The sequence below is a fragment of the Esox lucius genome, chromosome 20, assembly GCF_011004845.1.
Source record: "Esox lucius isolate fEsoLuc1 chromosome 20, fEsoLuc1.pri, whole genome shotgun sequence".
Classification (NCBI taxonomy): Eukaryota; Metazoa; Chordata; class Actinopteri; order Esociformes; family Esocidae; genus Esox; species Esox lucius.
The window spans coordinates 6,789,422-6,808,134 of NC_047588.1; the positions used below are offsets into that span (position 1 = coordinate 6,789,422).

Sequence of the window (18,713 nt, forward strand, 5' to 3'; positions counted from 1 at the left end):
TAGAGGCGAAACAATACAATGCAGAGAATAACGTATTCGTTGTAGTGTCTGACATTGGCTTTGGCAATTATTTGGCATACATTTGTACTATCCTTGGAGGTTAATATTTGAGAGTGAGGATTGATTTGTTTCACCTTATAGGAAGTGAGTGTCGTGTCCGGGAAGGGGAGGGACTCGGGAGACAAGCCGCTACGGTAACAGTTTGGCTGCCGCTACGAGGTTACGCCGTGCTAAAACCTTGGCTAGTTGTCATTAATGCAAACATTCTCAAACACATTACAGCGTGTCGACCTCTGCAATAAAACTACGCGGGTAATATAGTGTTTTAATTACATCGCACTATTGTTATTCTGAGGAAAAGACTAGCATAGGCTAACGATAAGCATAGCCATATTGCTATCAATGCACAGCCAGTGCCCGTGAACTTTAACACATTTTCCCTCCCTGGTGCAATGTCCACCTCTTTCTTATTGAGAAACGGCAGGAGGGCGATTTCGATTATCAGCGGGGGGCGCAGAGGAACCGACGCGCTTTCTGGAGTCAATTTCATATCGCGCCACTTCATCATAGATTTGTCATACTCCACGCACTTCATGGATTTTAAAGGCTCTTCCATACCAAGCTCCATGAAAAAGCTGGTCGTAACGAAGCTTAGCCAAAATTTCAGAGACGCTGTTGCCTTGCAAACTGTACCAGTCCCGACACCTGGCGACGGAGAATTGCTTGTCAGAAATCGGTAAGTTTTGGATACAAAATGTTTTACATTTACTGCGCGTGCCTGTAGCCTATGGATAGACTATTCCAAAATCCGAATGGAGACCAATTGAAGCAATTATCGTTGATAAACTATTTAGTTTTGTTTTTAAGTTATAAAAATGTATCTTACCTCGGTTAAAATCGGCTTATCCATCCCCATCGATATCACAACCTTATTTGCGTCCATTTCAGGAGAGAGCAATAGGAATATTTCCAAGTTCCGCCCCTACATTTGTCTATCATTCCATCTCGGCATCTCGTTCTGTCCTGTCTTCTTAACCTACGTCACGAACCTGCAAACAGAAAGTCATCGGGGGGTATACTGGCACCAACAGAAGAGATGGAGAAGCAGCTTTGCATTGCATTTGGGGCTGCGGCAGGAGCCAATGTTCCGCTGCATAAAACGAATGCATGGTCGACCACTCAATCTGTTCGTCTGATTCAAAGCAATATGTTTTTACACATTTATTGTATTGACAATTTGCGTAAGAGCAGAATTGTAAGCTACGTGTCCTAACCTGTTTGTTAACTATAATGTTCTGTAATACACCAAACTGCTTGCCAAACCCGTGTGCTTGTATAGTTGAGCGTATAAGATCCGTGAAAATAGGCTCGACTGCTAGCAAGCGATGACATCATTTAACAAAAACTTTGCAGTCTTTCATTATTTACCAAAAATCATAGTCCTATTTAAACCTTTTCTCCACAGTTATTATGCGTCCGCACTGGAAGTAATTGTATGGAACTTTGAATTCATTTACATTTGCCACGGAGACAAATCTCTCATCTTTGGCCTAATAACTGTTGATGCAGTGCGTGGTCTCTAGGTTTGGTGCCTGTGCACCTTGGCTCTATCCTATCCACTAGACCTTTAAAGTGTGTCCTGCAGGGAATATTTATTTATATGTTGATAACCAGACTGCTTTGGGTTTAGATCGAAAAGTATTGGATCAGATATAGTTTTGTATATATATTTTTTATCCAGTTGGCCTGGAAAATTGGGTGATAGGCCTACAAGCACCTGTAACAAAATATACATACGTTAACATATGCCTAGCGATTAAGAGATTTCCTACTTACTGACATTTGAGTTATAAACAACTGTTCACCAAGAAGACCTAGTATTCTTTTCCAGAAAGGTTAATCGGATGCTCCGAATTTGGCCTATTACTGAAATATCCGTGATGTAACATTAAGGCAGCCCTTCAGTTAAAAGGCCTGCTAGTTTATTTTTTTGTTGTACGACGTAGTCTAAAGTAATTTAATTGCAGAACGGCTTCTTTTCGATTATCATTTCCATACACTAGTAATGACGGCGACTTTGTTAATTCTGAATAACGCATTCATTAGGGTAAACTTTTATCAATTGTATAGCGTTAACTGTACTGTCAAACGCGCTCGTCTGCAAAAATGCAAACCACAGTTTAAACAGCCTGCTTTACTATTGAGTGGATTGCTTCCACTGCTATTAGCAGACCTTAAGACAACCTTAAGGTTTTTAAAGTAATTGCAAAAGGAACTACAAGTAATGCAAAACTTAATTTTAAATGATGTATTGACTTAGATAATGCTTTTAGAGAAATAACAGTTTTTTTGTTGTTTGACATTAGATGGCAGAACTACTTGTTGACCCTATGCAATGCTTTTCTTCATATTAACTAATACATACAAAAAATACAATTATTAACCAGAATTAGATTTACTAGTTTCGAGTGTAGATTGAGATAATTGTGATTTAAAAGTGGAAAATTGTGAAATCAAGCATTTTTAAGATTCAGGTCCAAACCTGATCAGAGATCCTTGTTCACTTTAGGTTTGACCTCTGAACTTGCTCTATATGCAATAATGTTTCAGAACTGTTGGTCCATTTTTAGTATTTAGAAATGTAAAAATCTTTTAAAATGACCCGATACAAAGAAAGAGCCATTTGGAAAATATATTAAATCTTTGATGTTTTCATAGATTTAATTGGTGCCATTTGTTTGTGACTAAACCTGGCTTGTACATTTAGACACGTGTGACACACACAATGATTAGTAGCAATGAGGGTTCTTCTGGAGGATAGAACATTATTTATTTATGCTTCTTTCACACATTAATTTATTATCTATGTCGTCAACTGAGATGAAAACTGTTTTATTTTTTTCATGTTTAGGCAAGGAAATATAATATTTAAATGTGCATGTTGTACCACCGTGTCTCTGAAGACAATGAATCATGACATCAAGCAATGTGTTTTGTGATACAACCCTTCAGTCATGTCAGCAGAGTGGATGTTATTTTAATTTTTATATTTTTTTTAAAGAGAAATGGAGTCATTGCCAAAACAAACCAGAGTATTTGCCTCCCGAGCAATATTGCAGATTGGGCCAAAGAGTTTTATAACTGACTGCTTTCTAGAGAATGCAATGGAAATCTAGACCTTCGCAGACCAACTTGTTCAGGTGCTCTTCTAGGAATATCTTTAAATCTGTAAATCTGCATCACTGAAATGTTATTGTTACGCTGTATGTAATGATCATGTTATTATTTCAGCCCTAACTCAACATCACAAAGGATAAAGCTGTGTGTCAATAGTCTTGAATCTGTTGTGAATCAGTTTTTTCCAAATATGAATCTGTTGTTTCTGTTTCTTTTCATGCAGATTCGTAGGAATCAACGCCTCCGACATCAACTACTCTGCGGGCCGCTATGACCCCACGCTGAAGCCGCCATTCGAAGTCGGGTTCGAGGGCATCGGCGAGGTGGTTGGACTCGGCCTGAGCGCCAGCGCCCACCACACAGTCGGCGACACCGTGGCCTACTTCTACGACGGGGCCTTCGCAGAGTACACCCTGATACCCGCGAAAAAGAGCGTTCCCGTTCCCTCGGTGAAGCCGGAGTTCCTCACCCTCCTGGTGAGCGGTGCCACGGCCTACATCGCCATGAAGAAGCTCGGTGACCTAGCGGCTGGCCAGACGGTGCTGGTGACGGCCGCTGGCGGCGGCACAGGGCAGTTTGCTGTTCAGTTCGCCAAGCAGGCCGGATGCCATGTCGTGGGCACTTGCTCGTCCAACGAGAAGGCCGGCTTTCTGAAGACCATCGGCTGCGACAGGCCCATCGTCTATACATCTGAGGACCTGGCCACCACGCTGCGCAAGGAGTACCCCCGAGGCGTGGACGTGGTGTACGAGTCGGTAGGCGGCAGTACCTTCGACCTGGCGGTCAACTGTCTGGCTAATAAAGGCAGACTAATTGTGATAGGGTTCATATCGGGGTACCAGACGGCATCGGGTATCCCCACCATCCGAGGGGGGACACTGCCTGTTAAGTTGCTCCAGAAGTCGGCCAGCATAAGGGGCTTTTTCCTACCTCACTTCCTGGGGGACTACAAGGAGGCAATGGGGAACATGATGCATTCATTCGCCAAGGGGAAGCTAGTGTGCGAGGTGGACTGTGGGGACCTGGCCCCTGAGGGCCGTTTTGTGGGGCTAGAGTCTGTCTTTAGAGCAGTGGAGTACATGTACGCAGGGAAAAATGTTGGAAAGGTGGTGGTGGAGTTAGGTTCACCATCTCTGGACAGCAAACTGTGACTTGCCTTAATGTGAATGTACTGGAGTAGCAAATGAAATGTACTAATGAAAAGAGAATAATAAAATGAGTGAATGAAAAGAGAATTTGAAAAGGAAATTATCCAAACAGTGAAAAGGGACATTCAGTCAATATATTTTTTCACTGTTTATTTTACCTAATGAAGTTATTTTATTATTGTAACGTGGTATGTTAGGGACCGTTCCTTGTATAAAAGTTCTGAAGCGAAGCCAACTGGTTCTTTAGGTGAACGAATATCATCCTGAAGACCATTGCTGTAAAACCAAGATGGTGTAAAACCACATTGAGCAACCCTCTAGATCCTTTTCCAAGCTTACAAATCTCACACAAATGTTTTCAATAGTCCTGTGCTCAAGGATGGAACTCGAATTTTAACATCCTCTAATTTATGGTAACAATAACAAGGCAGTATTCAGTCACACTGTGACTGCATTGACGGTCCACAACCTAGGCATGATTTGACAATGTACTGACATATCACCTGTAAATGTCCCTGTATTTATACAGGAAAACTACAATGTTGAATAATGATCACATTATATTACATGTTTAAACCTGTCATTGTTTTCACATATAGTAGCAAGCAAGGCTAGTGTATATGGCCCATTTGTCAAAGACACACAGTGTCTACTTAAATATATACAAATGTGGGGGCCCTGAATGCACCAGAAGTGAAGTTGTGCCTCAGGTAGCTGGGTCACTTGACAGACCATGGTTCAAATCCAGAACTCGGATTGGCCTAGGGGTCCCACAAAGGGAAATGCAATTGGCTGTCCCAGTCCGGGTTGGGGGGGGGGGGGTAGTTTGATTTAGAAGCCTTGCTACGTCACTCTCAAGCTTCTTCTTTTGGCAGCTTGGGTGCCTGGGAGCTCAATCAAGATAGAAGGCTGGAGAGTGCGTTCCTTCCGGCATGTAAGCATTCCCGTCTATACTTCCTGGTTGAGTGAGCAGCATGACAAGACCCAGAACGTCAACTGATGTGATTTGCAAGACACTCATCTTGACATCGACTGTTCCACTGGGAGTTGCTGCAATAAAGCAGGGCCTTGATCAAGAATTGGATGTCATGAAATTGGTGACAAAAACAGGGTAAAAGTAAAAAAAAAAAAATACAGAATCAGGTGGAAAAGCATTATATTCTAATTAACAAATCAATAGCACTTTTGCAAATATCTCTTAAATGTATCTTAAAGATAAATAATTGTCTTAAAGAAAATCTAAATCAAGTTTGTTTTGTAGCACAGTCGGTAGTCAGAAGTAAAGCAGCATTTGTAGCATTTGGTATTTTATAGCAGGTTTGTTGCTGATAGAAACAGCATCCCATAATCCATCTTTCCATTCACATGCCCCAAGCCGCACATAATAAAATATTAGTCTAGCTAACCAGAACTGGGGTTGAAAATACCATTAGTTTTTCCCCACAACAAGCAGAAAGTCACTTATATTAAATGTCTTCTTGAATGTCCTTTGACATCAGTTTCATTTCTTTATCTTTTGTTTGTCTTTGTTATTTTTACAATGAGGATCTGGTTCAAATTTTTTGGAGTTTCTTATAACTAACTGTTGTGTTCTAGCAATTTGTATTGCAAGTAGTTTATATAAAAATGTTGAATGAAATATAGAACCTGTTTAAGCTAAATATCATGATATGGCCTTGTGAGGGGCAGATGGGAGCCTTGGAAAGATGTTGGGAAAAGGCCTTTTCAAATAATTAAAAATATTCCAAATTAATACTCTTGGGCCCTTTTTAAGAAAGTGAGTGAAGATCATTGAAGCATTTGTTTTTATTAAAGATTCTTCATTTAACCTGAAGGAATACCAGCAAAAATATCTGTTTCTGGGGAGGGGGCGTCTGTGTGTTCATGCAGAATGAACATGTCATTTCCTCTTCCAGGTGGCCACTCAAAACAGATCCCAGTGTGAAATACGTTACAGGTGTGACCCCAGCATGCAAAGCTGCTACCTTCGCCAGGCAGGCAGCTCAGGAAATCAGAACCATGCCTAGCAGAATGAAGACATTTGAACCTGCAGCAGTGTGTCACCAAACACACACACAACCACGTGGGTTCCAAGAGTCTTGACTTCACACAGTTCATTATTAAGTATGGTGCCCCTACTGGCTTCTTTTAGCATTTCCTTATTTTAGATCCTCTTAAATGTTTGCCCCCATTTTTAACATAGCAATCCACCTCCACGCCCATCCCTTTAAGTCATTAATAACAGGCTCGCTGAATAACACGACCGGCCGAATAAAGCAATTCGGAGTGTCCTAAAAGCCATCGTTAAGCAGTTGCAATTACCCCTGTTGAAAGGCGTTCTTCACCCGGTCGTTCTAATGAGAATGCGTGCTCTCGCATGCTCGTCTCACAAGAGGGCGAGAGAGGCGATACAAATTAAGGTTCACTTGAATTGACCACGCTGGAATACGACGCCGCGCATATCCGGGACGGAGGTGTGGACTGCCAATGTGTCCGTCTTCAATTATCAACCGAGGCCCCGCTCAGGTCCTCCAGAGGCTGTCTGTGGCAGCCACGATTAGTGTGCACTCACAGTCCAATTAAACAGCAGAACAAACCGCGGACAAAACAACTGTTATTTAATTGGCTTGAAGCCGTAAGCAGGCTCTAAACAAACCACACGCCTGTTGCAGCCTCATTCAGAGGTGACGCCTAAAACAAGTTTTTCAAACGCGGAATTTACGTCTGTTCACGTATTTTGCGAGAATGTATGAATTAATAGATTGTTTTTATGGTTTTCTTGTTTACCTTAAGGTATTTGAGATATGTGAACCTTTATCCTGAGTCTAGCCCTTACAACTCTCTAAAAGAAAGGAAACAATTAAAATATTAAATAACCACAATCTAGTGAGTGAATGTCTTAAACTGATCTCGAAAAGTGCATGTAGATGCTTATTTGTCTGAGGTCTGAGCATAGTGAATTTCAGATACCAGAGAAGCAATATATGACCTTTTAAAAGGCATTCAAATCGATTGGACAAAAGGAGGGTTGACGAAACCTCGAAAAATATAGTTTACAGATTAGTGAAATGTCACCATTGTAAAACAATAAATCATTCAATCAGCTGGTTATTTTATGTATTCCATTCACATGTCAGTTTTCTTTTCCACTGCCATCCCTGTCACCAAACTTCCAGTCCTACAGTAACAGGGAGTATGGCATGCTATGACTTGCTGCCTGGAGGCATTGACTCTCCTCAGGGACCCCATCCGTTTCATGTTTATGAACTAATCCAGAGCTAGCACACCAGATTCAACTTGTCTACTAATCGTCAAGCCATTGATTGGCGAATAAGGTGTGCTAGTTCCGGGCTCCATTTGAATAGGGAAATGTCTGCAGCTTATAGAGAGGTTTAAGAACAGCTGCCGTCAGAGGCTGGCTCTTGCATGGCTCAGGTCCGCGCTTAGTCACGTCAGATGGGATTCATTTAAACCCAACACAACTAGCTTTGATTAATGACATTATTTACAATATTATTTCCAATGCCGTGAATCTGTCCCCAACTTCCTGTGAACTAATGAGTCACCGTACACCCAACATGTTGATTGAAGGTGAAAAGAGGAGCACGTTCTTCCTGTTACCATTTGCCTTGCAGAGGAAATAAGAGCACTCAAAGCTCCAACAGCTCCTTTGATAATGACTTAATATTTCAGTTTTCTTTCTTTAAATGTATGACTTGGTTCACATTGCTTTTTTTTGTGTATTTCTTCACAGAGAACACATTTACTGCAACCACCTGGGAGTGATTAGTGTTCACTGTCTTGTTCAAGGACGAAACAACTGGCTGCGACGGCTCGGTGATCCGATCTAGCAAACTTTGGGGTATTGGTCAGATGCTCTAACTAAAGTCTGTCTGTCAGGGCCGTGAGGACTCAGCAAGACATACTGTACATGTAAATTAGAATATGCAGCCGCGCCACATCATCTCACTGAGGAGGAGGAATAACTTTCTTAATCAAGTTCCCCTGATTAATTGTAATAAAGGTGTCATCCATAAATGTGTCCTCCTGATTGAGTAATTCGAGGCCGAAGACAGTGAGAACATCCCTGGTGATTGGGCTTTGGCGGGGGTGGTGGAGGGGCTGGTGTGGGGGGGGGACGTAACAGGAAGACACAGCGACACAAATAGCCAACCCCCCCTCCACGGACAGCCTTCACACAGCTGACAGTTATGAAATACAATTATCAGGGTGATCTGCTTAAGAATTCATCAGCGCCCAGTGAATACATTCACATAGAGGGAGAGCGAGAGATGGAGAGAGAGGGAGACAGAGAGGGTGAGAGATACTGAAACAAAAGGAAAGGTAGGCCTGACTGGTTAAACTGTTTCATTTTGTACCAGTAGTATTGTTTCGATGGTAAACTATGAATGAATGCATCGATTCCTCCCGCCTGTTATCATACATCTAACAAATCAATGTCTTTACTCGTCCAAATTCATCTGAAGTGTGAATAAAACATAACCAGCTGCCTATGTGCCAAATACAGGCTCAGTTTGCATGTCGATATCACACACCAACAGAATCCATATCGGCAGTGATAGAGAAAACAAACAAATGTATCCAAATGCGTCTGATGTTGGTTGTAAATATGCAAAGTAGGGAACACGAGCCACATTAAACATACAGTGAAACCACACCAGTCCGGGATGTCTAGCCCGCTCGCAGGGTGAGGCCAAGGGCAGCGTTCGCGCAGCGGATGGATGACATTATCAAGCATGCCAAGCCGGACGACAGCATCCCAAGTTCATCAGTCGTCATCCCTCTCCGCCGCAGACGTAGAGACGGAGACAGCCGGTCCGTCCCACCCCGGGCGGCGAATGACGGACAGGCCCTCAGTTAGCTCAACTACCAGCCCGACCTGTCCCCATCCTTTACCCGGCGAACGCCGTCGAAACCAAGGACACGGCGGTGTCGGCGGCGAGGCGTCCGGGAGATGTCGTTCATCAGGGCGCATCGGTAATGGGAACCTCCCGGTGACAGTGGTCATCAGGACACAAAAGCAAAAGGGACAATAAACATGGTATGACAGATGACCGGGCCGACGCGCCGGACGGGGAAAGAGGGATGGCCAGACTGAGATAAAGTGAGATAAGGACCCGGACAGAGAGGAAGAGCGATATCACGCTAAAGTGTTTGCTGTTATGAGAAAATAATCTTCTACCCCCATATGATAACTATATGTTCAGTGTCAACTGTGAAAAGGTGGGATGGAAAGCATATTATAAGTTGTTTTGCTCATAGAAAGAAATGCAATGGAACCAGTTTTTCGCCTTATAGTTGTTCTGTCTGTTCAAGAAGGCCAGCCGAAATAAGAGAAGGTAAAATTGTTATTTTTTCTTTTGTGAAAGAGACTTTATGTCTCAGTTTTCATTAACAAAATGCTTCTCTCTCCGTGCATTTGTCTGAGAAGCTTGCATTTCATTGTTTTCTGACTTTCAGTCAAAGGAAACCGGTCATCCCGACGCATTAGATAGTAATGGGCTGTTTTGTTGCTCAGGTTCACTAAACCGAATAGGTGTTTTCTAACCAAAATATGCTACAACGTGCTGACATTCTCCAGTAGACTCTGGCTAGTTTACACATTCACTGGCCACCTGCTCTCCAAGGTTCTGCACATTCAGATTCGTAAGCCTCCCTTTGGAAGTGAAAACTTGTGAACTATTTTGGGTCAGTTATTAAAGTCTTTGGCCCATATGAACTGAAATACTCCAGTGAATACAGTCAGTTATTAAAGTCTTTGGCCCATATGAACTGAAATACTCCAATGAATACAGTCAGTTATTAAAGTCTTTGTCCCATATGAACTGAAATACTCCAGTGAATACAGTCAGTTATTAAAGTCTTTGGCTCATATGAACTGAACTACTCCAATGAATACAGTCAGTTATTAAAGTCTTTGGCCCATATGAACTGAAATACTCCAATGAATACAGTCAGTTATCAAAGTCTTTGGCCCATATGAACTGAACTACTCCAATGAATACAGTCAGTTATTAAAGTCTTTGGCCCATATGAACTGAACTACTCCAATGAATACAGTCAGTTAAAGAAGTCTTCGGCCCATATGAACTGAACTACTCCAATGAATACAGTCAGTTATTAAAGTCTTCGGCCCATATGAACTGAACTACTCCAATGAATACAGTCAGTTATTAAAGTCTTTGTCCCATATGAACTGAAATACTCCAGTGAATACAGTCAGTTATAAAAGTCTTCGGCCCATATGAACTGAACTACTCCAATGAATACAGTCAGTTATTAAAGTCTTTGGCCCATATGAACTGAACTACTCCAGAGAATACAGTCAGTTATTAAAGTCTTTGGCCCATATGAACTGAACTACTCCAATGAATACAGTCAGTTATTAAAGTCTTTGGCCCATATGAACTGAACTACTCCAATGAATACAGTCAGTTAAAGAAGTCTTCGGCCCATATGAACTGAACTACTCCAATGAATACAGTCAGTTATTAAAGTCTTCGGCCCATATGAACTGAACTACTCCAATGAATACAGTCAGTTATTAAAGTCTTTGTCACATATGAACTGAAATACTCCAATGAATACAGTCAGTTATTAAAATCTTTGGCCCATATGAACTGAAATACTCCAATGAATACAGTCAGTTATAAAAGTCTTCGGTCCATGTGAACTGAAATACTCCAGTGAATACAGTCAGTTATTAAAGTCTTCGGCCCATATGAACTGAAATACTCCAATGAATACAGTCAGTTATTAAAGTCTTTGGCCCATATGAACTGAAATACTCCAGTGAATACAATCAGTTATAAAAGTCTTTAGCCCATATGAACTGAAATACTCCAGTGAATACAGTCAGTTATAAAAGTCTTCGGTCCATATGAACTGAAATATTCCAATGAATACAGTCAGTCATAAAAGTCTTCAGCCCATATGAACTGAAATACTCCAGTGAATACAGACACCGTTCATCATCGTTAAATTTTCACATGCATTTATAGCTCTCCACATGAATAAAATGACACTACTTAAAAAAATTAAGGGAACACTTAAATCACATATTAGGTCTCAATGAACAAAATATATTGAAGATCAAAATCTTTACTGTACATTGTGTAATTCATTGAGAACAAAATAACTTAACAACAGTCAATGGAAACCAAAATCACCAACTGATTGAGGGCTGGATTCAAACTCACACAGAGAATCAAAGTAAACAATTGAAATCACAGGCGGTTCCAACTTGTGAATTTCATCAACATGTGACTCAGTAGTGTGTATGGCCCCCATGTGCTTGTATGCACTCCTGACAATGTCTGGGCATGCTCCTGATGAGATGGCGGATGGTGTCCTGGGGGATCTCTTCCCAAAGCTGGATCAGGGCTTCAGTGAGCTCCTGGACAGTCTGAGGCGCTACTTGACAATGTTGGATGCAAGATAGATGACATCCCAGAGGTTCACAATTGGATTCAGGTCTGGGGAACGTGAGGGCCAGTCAATGGCATCAATGCCTTCGTCATCCAGGAAGTGCCTACACACTCTGGCCAGATGAGGCCGGGCATTGTCCTGCACCAGAAGGAACCCAGGGCCCACTGCACCAGCGTAAGGTCTGACGATGGGTCTCATGATTTCGTCCTGGTACCTAACAGCAGTCACCGTTGGGTACCGTTGGCTAGCACAGGGTGGTCCTTGCAACCCTCCAATGATATGCAGACCATCACTGACCCACTGCCAAACCGGTCATGCTGGATGATATTGCAGGCAGCATAACGTTCACCACAGCGTCTCCAGACTCTTTCACGTCTGTTATGTGTTCAGTGTGAACCTGCTCTCATCTGTGAAGAGAACAGGGCGCCAATGGTGGACGTGCCAATTCTGGTGTTCTCTGGTGAATGCTAATTAAGCTGCACTGTGCTGGCCGGTGAGCATAGGTCCCACTAGAGGACGTTGTGGCCCTCATGCCGCCCTCATGGAGTCTGTTTCTGACAGTTTGGTTAGATCATGCACACAAGTAGCCCGCTGGAGATAATTTTGTAGTGCTCTGGCGGAGCCTGTTCCTCCTTGCACCAAAGAGCAGATTCCAGTCCTGCTGCTGGCTTGATACAGTTCTATGGCCCTGTCCAGCTCTCCTCATGTCACGGCCCGTCTCCTGGTATCTCCTCCCTGCTTCTGAGACTGTACTGGGAGATACAGCAAACCTTCTTGCGATGCTACATATTGATGTGCCATCCTGGAGGAGCTGGACTACATGTGCAACCTGAATGGGGTGCAGGTACTGCCTCATGCTACCAGTAGTTACAAGGACACTAGCAAAATGCAAAACCAGAGAAGAATCAGTCAGGAAGGATAAAGAGAGAGCAACTGTCTGTGGCTACCATTCCCTTTTTGTCCAATGCACCTGTTGTCACTTTCATTTAGACCAAAACAGGTAACATTGTTTCACAATCACATATCCTTCCTAACTAGACAGATTGATGTCCCTGAAGTTTAATTGACCTGGTGTCATACTGTGATGATAACGTGTTCCCTTATTTTGTTAGCAGTGTACTGTAGTCTTTAAGCAGTTGAATGGAAGATTTTTATGACTACACCAAGATAATCAACAAGGTTTCTTTATAATATAATGCTAGTGAATCCAAGTGGGCAGAACCTAAGAAAGATGGGCAGAATCTAAGAAAGGTGGACAGAACCTATGAAAGGTGGGCAGAGTCAAGCATAAGATAGTGAGATCCTATTAAACAATACTGGCACGTTCTAACATGTTTTTGTTGGGAAACGGCTACTCTGTTATGTGGGAGTGTGCAATAACTCCGTTTGCACTGCCCTCCTTATAAACAACACCATTCTTTTTACTTCGACAAAGCCTAAAGGACTTAAACAGTTTTTGTCAAGAAAGGACTGCTTGTCAGAGCTTCCAGAAGAGCCAAGATATTGCTGCATTACCAACACCAACATTACCTCAGCACATGCGTACAGATACATAAGTATTATGTAACTTTTAATGCAAGGTATCAAAGAAAACAGCATTCGCTTCTTCGTCTTCGTAGCGTTCTGCTCTTAATCTTCCTCATCGTCTTCTTCCATTGCTTTTGTTCTTTTGCCTGGCCTCCACCCTCTTCATCTGCTACTCCTGCCTATCCCATCCTATTCCATACCGCCAACCAAGCTGTGGACAAAGATGTGCTTTTTGTTTGGCGGAAACAGCCACATCCATTAATCGTCATCCTCCCACCCCCTGCACCTGTATATCGCGCAGAAATTACAATATCCATCACTCTACCATGCTGCCACTTTGATTGATGGGTAACTCACAGAATCCTTCTGTTTTCACAGGAGTGTATGGTTCTGAAGCGAGAAGTGAACATTATCTCTGCCTGTGATCAGATTTAGAATGCATATTCCATCCAGTAGTGTGTTTGGTTCGGTGATCCACAATCCCCCTACGGGGCTGTCAAGCAAAATGCTTCTGGAGATCTAATTTCATTAGGTACTGTGGTTTCTTCTGCTTGTTATTCATCTGCAAGGCCCTGCAACTACACAGGCAACGGGGCAACGCAGTGTAACAAGACACAAGCTCATTCTGCTGGAGTACTTCAAACCTGTCAGCGTGTTGGGTCTGGAGCCCCGTTTAAACCTGCCGCTAATATTCAACTTTTGTCCTGATCTTGTCACTTTGACTGTTATGCAAACATGGACGGTTTAAAGATACACCGCTCAGAATCTTCCAAGTGTAAACGGACAAGATTAGGACACGCTCAGAGCAATATCCGGACAAGGGACACATGTTAGTCCTGGATGTAAACAGGGCTAATGATGCTCAGAAAAATTGGGGGGAAAAACATTTGGTATGCAAGATTATGCTGAGATAGCAGAAATTCTCCTATATTAAGTTACCATGTTAATCTCCTTTAGTAAGAAACCCCCGAATCATCTTTGCCAGAGGTTTAGAATACCAGATATTAGCCAGTTTGGTGCTCAAGCCGTGCTCCCAACAGCCTCTAGAGTGATTCACACAGAACACCAGACAGAAGAGAGGCAAATATGGACTCTATTACAGCAAACAAATGAACTGGCACTGCAGTGTGTATGCGCTCTCCCTCCCTCCAGCAAGGACTTCCTCGTCATCGTAACCAAGCGTAATTAATTAATCATTATTGTTTTTTGTGTTTTTTTTTGTCCCGTCCCTAAGTTTGCGAATGGCGCGTGATTGGCGCACGTGGGCAAGACTCAAACGTGTGTGTGCGCGTGTTTGTGTGACAGGAGACCTAACGCTGCAGGATGGAGAAAGGTGAGCAGGAAACAGAAGGCACCCATGGAGGAGGTGGATGACATCTGTCAGAATCCAGGGTGGTTGGGGGGACAAAGCCCCCCCCTTCTCCGGCCGGGGGTCACAGCTCACACCGCAGTCGCTGAAGTTGTCACGACACGGCTGACACTTCTTTGGCAATGGTGGCCGAGTACCAAGACAGGCACGGGCATTCAAAGCACACTTATTTCTGAGTAAATGTATCTGAGGGCAATTGCTTCAGCCCACCCCCCCTCAAGGACCAACAGAAACGTCAGGGTTTTATTTATTTTTTTGTAGGCCCTGGATGCAGGGAAGGTCATCCGACAAGGCAAGGTCGACAAACAAACAAACACACAAACAAACGCACAAAAGGAATTAAAATGGAGAAAAACAGAACAGGTGAAACAAAGGATGAAATGTTTCCTGTGAACCTGTTGACATGTAACAGGCACTCCTCTCCGTGCTGACCGCTGCCCCCCACTGGCTGCCCACATCACCTCCAGGGCAAACGTAAGGGGCCGACATCCAGTCACGTCAAAACCAGCAGTTTCACTTCACCTGAATAAACAGTTCATTTGAAATGGCATGAATACATTTTCACCATGACTTTTACGTGCGTACCATTAATATCTTTTGGGAACCCATGCTATATTTCACTTCTGAGAAAGTTTGTTGGCAACATCTGTTGGTCGTGGCCTGAAAAGAGGAGAGACAGAGAAATAAGGAGAGATTAAAGGAAAAAGAAAGGAAAGTGCAAGGAATCCAGGATTATATCATTCTCTTTACATTATCTGTCTCCTATGACACAAACTACATTGGGAAAGCTGGGCCAGCGTGGTTGCGTCGAGCGCATGGTACAAAAACACAGGCCTAGGAGAGCCTATCCATCAAAGATCAATATGCAGACCGGCGTCTTAAAGAAGATGTTTCCTTTGTTTGTTCTTTGCGTTGTCTTTTTCTTTCACTGGAGTTTTCACATTGGCTATGACAGGTGTCTATTGGGACTAACGGAGGGAGGGGAGGATCAGCACTTGTAAGAAAGAAAACAATCTTGGGCTGCCTGTGGGTGAATGCGGGTTCCTCTAGGCGAAGCGGCCTTCAGCGTTTAGCTGGGGGCGTCGTATCCAAATCAGAGCCAGTGCTGTAGCCCTAAGGCGTTCATCTCAACCAGTTACCGTCAAGCGCTGCTCTTTGTCATATAATCCTCCATTTTCTTTCCTTCCTTACTGGCGCTCCGTCCTGTTTTCTTTTCTCGCTTCACCGTAACTAATTCACAAGGGCAAGAAACAAATGACAGCTTGAATAGATGGAATAGACTTCTTCCGTCTTAAGGCGAGCATTGTTCTTCAGTTTAGTTGTTTGTTTTTTACATTTTTTATACCAAACAAAGCATTTCTTTCATGAAATGTTGTGGACATGTTTTTTAATTACTTTTTTCTCAGCGTATTATGCACAAAGAAGATATCAACAGATGTTGACGAGACCCCGACGTCATCCAGAAGGCTAGATTGAAAGGGTTTGTATTTTGATCGACGTGTAGTCATGGTGTTGACGGATGAAGAGTGAGCCAGAGGAAAACATCATTATGACTAACTGACGCCAACTGTGCGCAGAATGCCAGGCTTAGTAAAACAGGCACACGCTGTTTGTCAATTATTTAAAACCCCACAAAATTAAGTCCAGGTAATCTCATGAACTGTAAATAACATTCTTTCTCATGGCAGATTAATTGAATTAATTTGTCTCCGTTTACAAATAACAGAATTACGTGCTCTTCCAGAGATCCTCTAGACCGTTCGTTAAAGATGAAGAGGAAGCCCCCTGCCTCTTTGTCATTTAATGAATTTAAAGAGAATCCAAATGACATTTACGATGATTTAGACTGTATTAGTTCTGGACCACTCTCTTAAAACAGTATCATTATAACAAATCCTTACAAACAGGAGAGGTCCCTATAAAATGGTGCCATGTGGAAGGATAGTTCCCTACATTGGTTATTTACACAGAGACAGGCCAGACAAATATACACTCTCAGCCCCAGACACTGACACTCTGGGAGGTGAGGGTTGTGTCTTTGTGTGGCTTGAGGGGAGGGAGTAAGTGTGGGTGACTGAGGGAGTGAGAGAGGGAAGGAGAAAGTGAGTGAGTGAGAGAGGGAAGGAGAAAGTGAGTGAGTTGGGATGAGGAGAGAGAGACTGAGATGGGAAAAGGGACATACAGGGATGAGATAAAGGCTCTGGGTGTTTGTGATCATCTCTGACATTGTGTGAGGCTTCACCATGTCAGAGATGGAGTTTCTCAACACGGTCAAGATGCAAAAAGAACCCATCAGAAAACACTATGGACACACCCCTCCCACTCACACGCACCCACAGTCACACACACACATGCTGCACATATTAACACAAATACGCTGCACATATAAACACACACACACACACACACACACACGCTGCACATATAAACACGCACATGCAGAAAATAGACATGCACACATATCTACACACACACATACACACCCACACAAAGACATAAATGTAACTATTTCCATTGCATGTAAAAGTGACACTGTCTACCTATATTAGTGTTTATAACTGTATTATAAACTTTATCGTCTACACCTCTCATCGTTCTTCCAGGACAGATTTAGAGTTAGCCATCGGGCTGCAATTATAAAAATATGATTTGACCTTTGAGAACTAGAACTAGTTTAGATCTGGGGTGGTCTTTCACAGCGCTGTTTGGACAGCCAGCTCGTCCCACTGGTATTAACATATGCCAATCTCTCTAAATGTGCTCAGTCACTTTATTAAAAATCTTAAGTACAACAGTATAATTTTTATGGTGCCCATAAATGAAGCGCTATCTCGCATACATTTTTTTCATGAACAGTGAACTTTCCAAGCAAACTGCAATGGGTTTTATGATTAATTCCAGCTTTCTGGTAATCCACAGCCATATATTTCCTCTCTGTTTTTCTCGTAGTCTTTATTTTAACCCAGTCTTCTCTGGCTTGCGCCTTTATCAAGATACTGTAGTGTTACAAAACAGAGAAGTTGACACAGCATTTGATCGAAAGCACTGTTTCTCACTCTCTCTCATTCTGCCTATCTGTCTGTCCATCTCTCTGTGAGGGTACCAATCTGCAGCAGTCAGTCTCTGACCCCGTTGCTCTACTCTGCTTTAATGATGCCGAGGCCTCCATCAAAGTGGGGGACCCCCGTGGCTCTCAGGGGCCGCTGAGCTGAACCAGAGCTGCATTGCTCCGGTCTTCCCTTCAATGCCACCGGCATAGCTGTGTAATGAGAGACTGAATTTAGAGAAAAACGAACATAAAACTCTATTCCAGAACATGCTCAGCGTTCAGCTCAGGCTGCAATAAACAAAGATTGGTTTAAAAGGAGGAGTTCAAAAAGACTGGGCTCCTTTTATTCCACACAGGGTTCTCTCTCTCTCTCCCTCTATCAGCATAGAGAAAGGGATTACGCTGAAATGTTGGGATTGATATTTCACGGCCTGTTGGACCGACGCGATGCGAGGGGAAACTCTATTGATTGCTTGCCAATACGGTTCCGTTGGAGCCCAAGGCGACGTTTCGTTTTCATGCCTCAGAACCCCCCCCCCCCAGGAAGAGAGAAAACAGCAGCGCCACAGTTGTTTTCGCCAGTTGCCACGACAACAGGGATCATTCAAGTCAGGGGGTCAGTAGTCATATCAGAGGGGATTCTGGGTTCAGAGGAATCAACATTACATGAACTGCCCTCCAACCCCTGGCTCAGTTTCTCTTTGGCCTCATATTGCCCTCTCATTCGTTTATCTCCCACCTTTCTTTCTCTGTCCTCTTTCCTTCTTTCCTCTAACCTCACCTTTTCCCTTTTTTTCTTTTTGCCTTTGCTTTGTCTACCTCTCTCTATCTCTCTCCACCCCACCCATCGGATGCCAGTTTGGTTGAAAGTCCTGTAAGATTGTGGGTCAGTGTCAGTCCCTAACCGGACTGGAGCTTTCATTCCTCTGTGCCAGTGGTGATGGATTGAGTTTATTACTGCATTTCCCGATGTGCTGCCTCCACCTGTTTGGGT

The 18,713-nt window shown here is 43.1% G+C and overlaps 2 protein-coding genes across 3 annotated transcripts in view; one reads left to right on the forward strand and one right to left on the reverse strand.

Annotated features, from left to right (window-relative positions):
- The window catches only part of LOC105019316 (teashirt homolog 1), a 30,925-nt gene extending 29,755 nt beyond the window's left edge, over positions 1 to 1,170 (reverse strand). The window contains exon 1 of the mRNA XM_010885391.4: positions 887 to 1,170. The gene's annotated coding sequence lies outside the window, so the exon portion shown is untranslated. The remainder of the gene's footprint in view (positions 1 to 886) is intronic.
- On the forward strand, positions 145 to 6,078 carry LOC105019315 (prostaglandin reductase 3). Of its 2 annotated transcripts, XM_010885388.4 has the most exons (3): positions 651 to 736; positions 3,062 to 3,200; positions 3,401 to 6,078. In XM_010885388.4, the coding sequence occupies exons 2-3, from the start codon at positions 3,160 to 3,162 to the stop codon at positions 4,326 to 4,328; spliced, it is 969 nt and encodes a 322-aa protein (XP_010883690.2). In that variant the 5' UTR covers positions 651 to 736; positions 3,062 to 3,159; the 3' UTR covers positions 4,329 to 6,078. The 2 variants fall into 2 exon arrangements, with proteins under 2 accessions (XP_010883689.2, XP_010883690.2); XM_010885387.5 differs by lacking the exon at positions 3,062 to 3,200 and having other exon boundaries at positions 145 to 736.
- Positions 6,079 to 18,713: the final 12,635 nt, after the last annotated feature.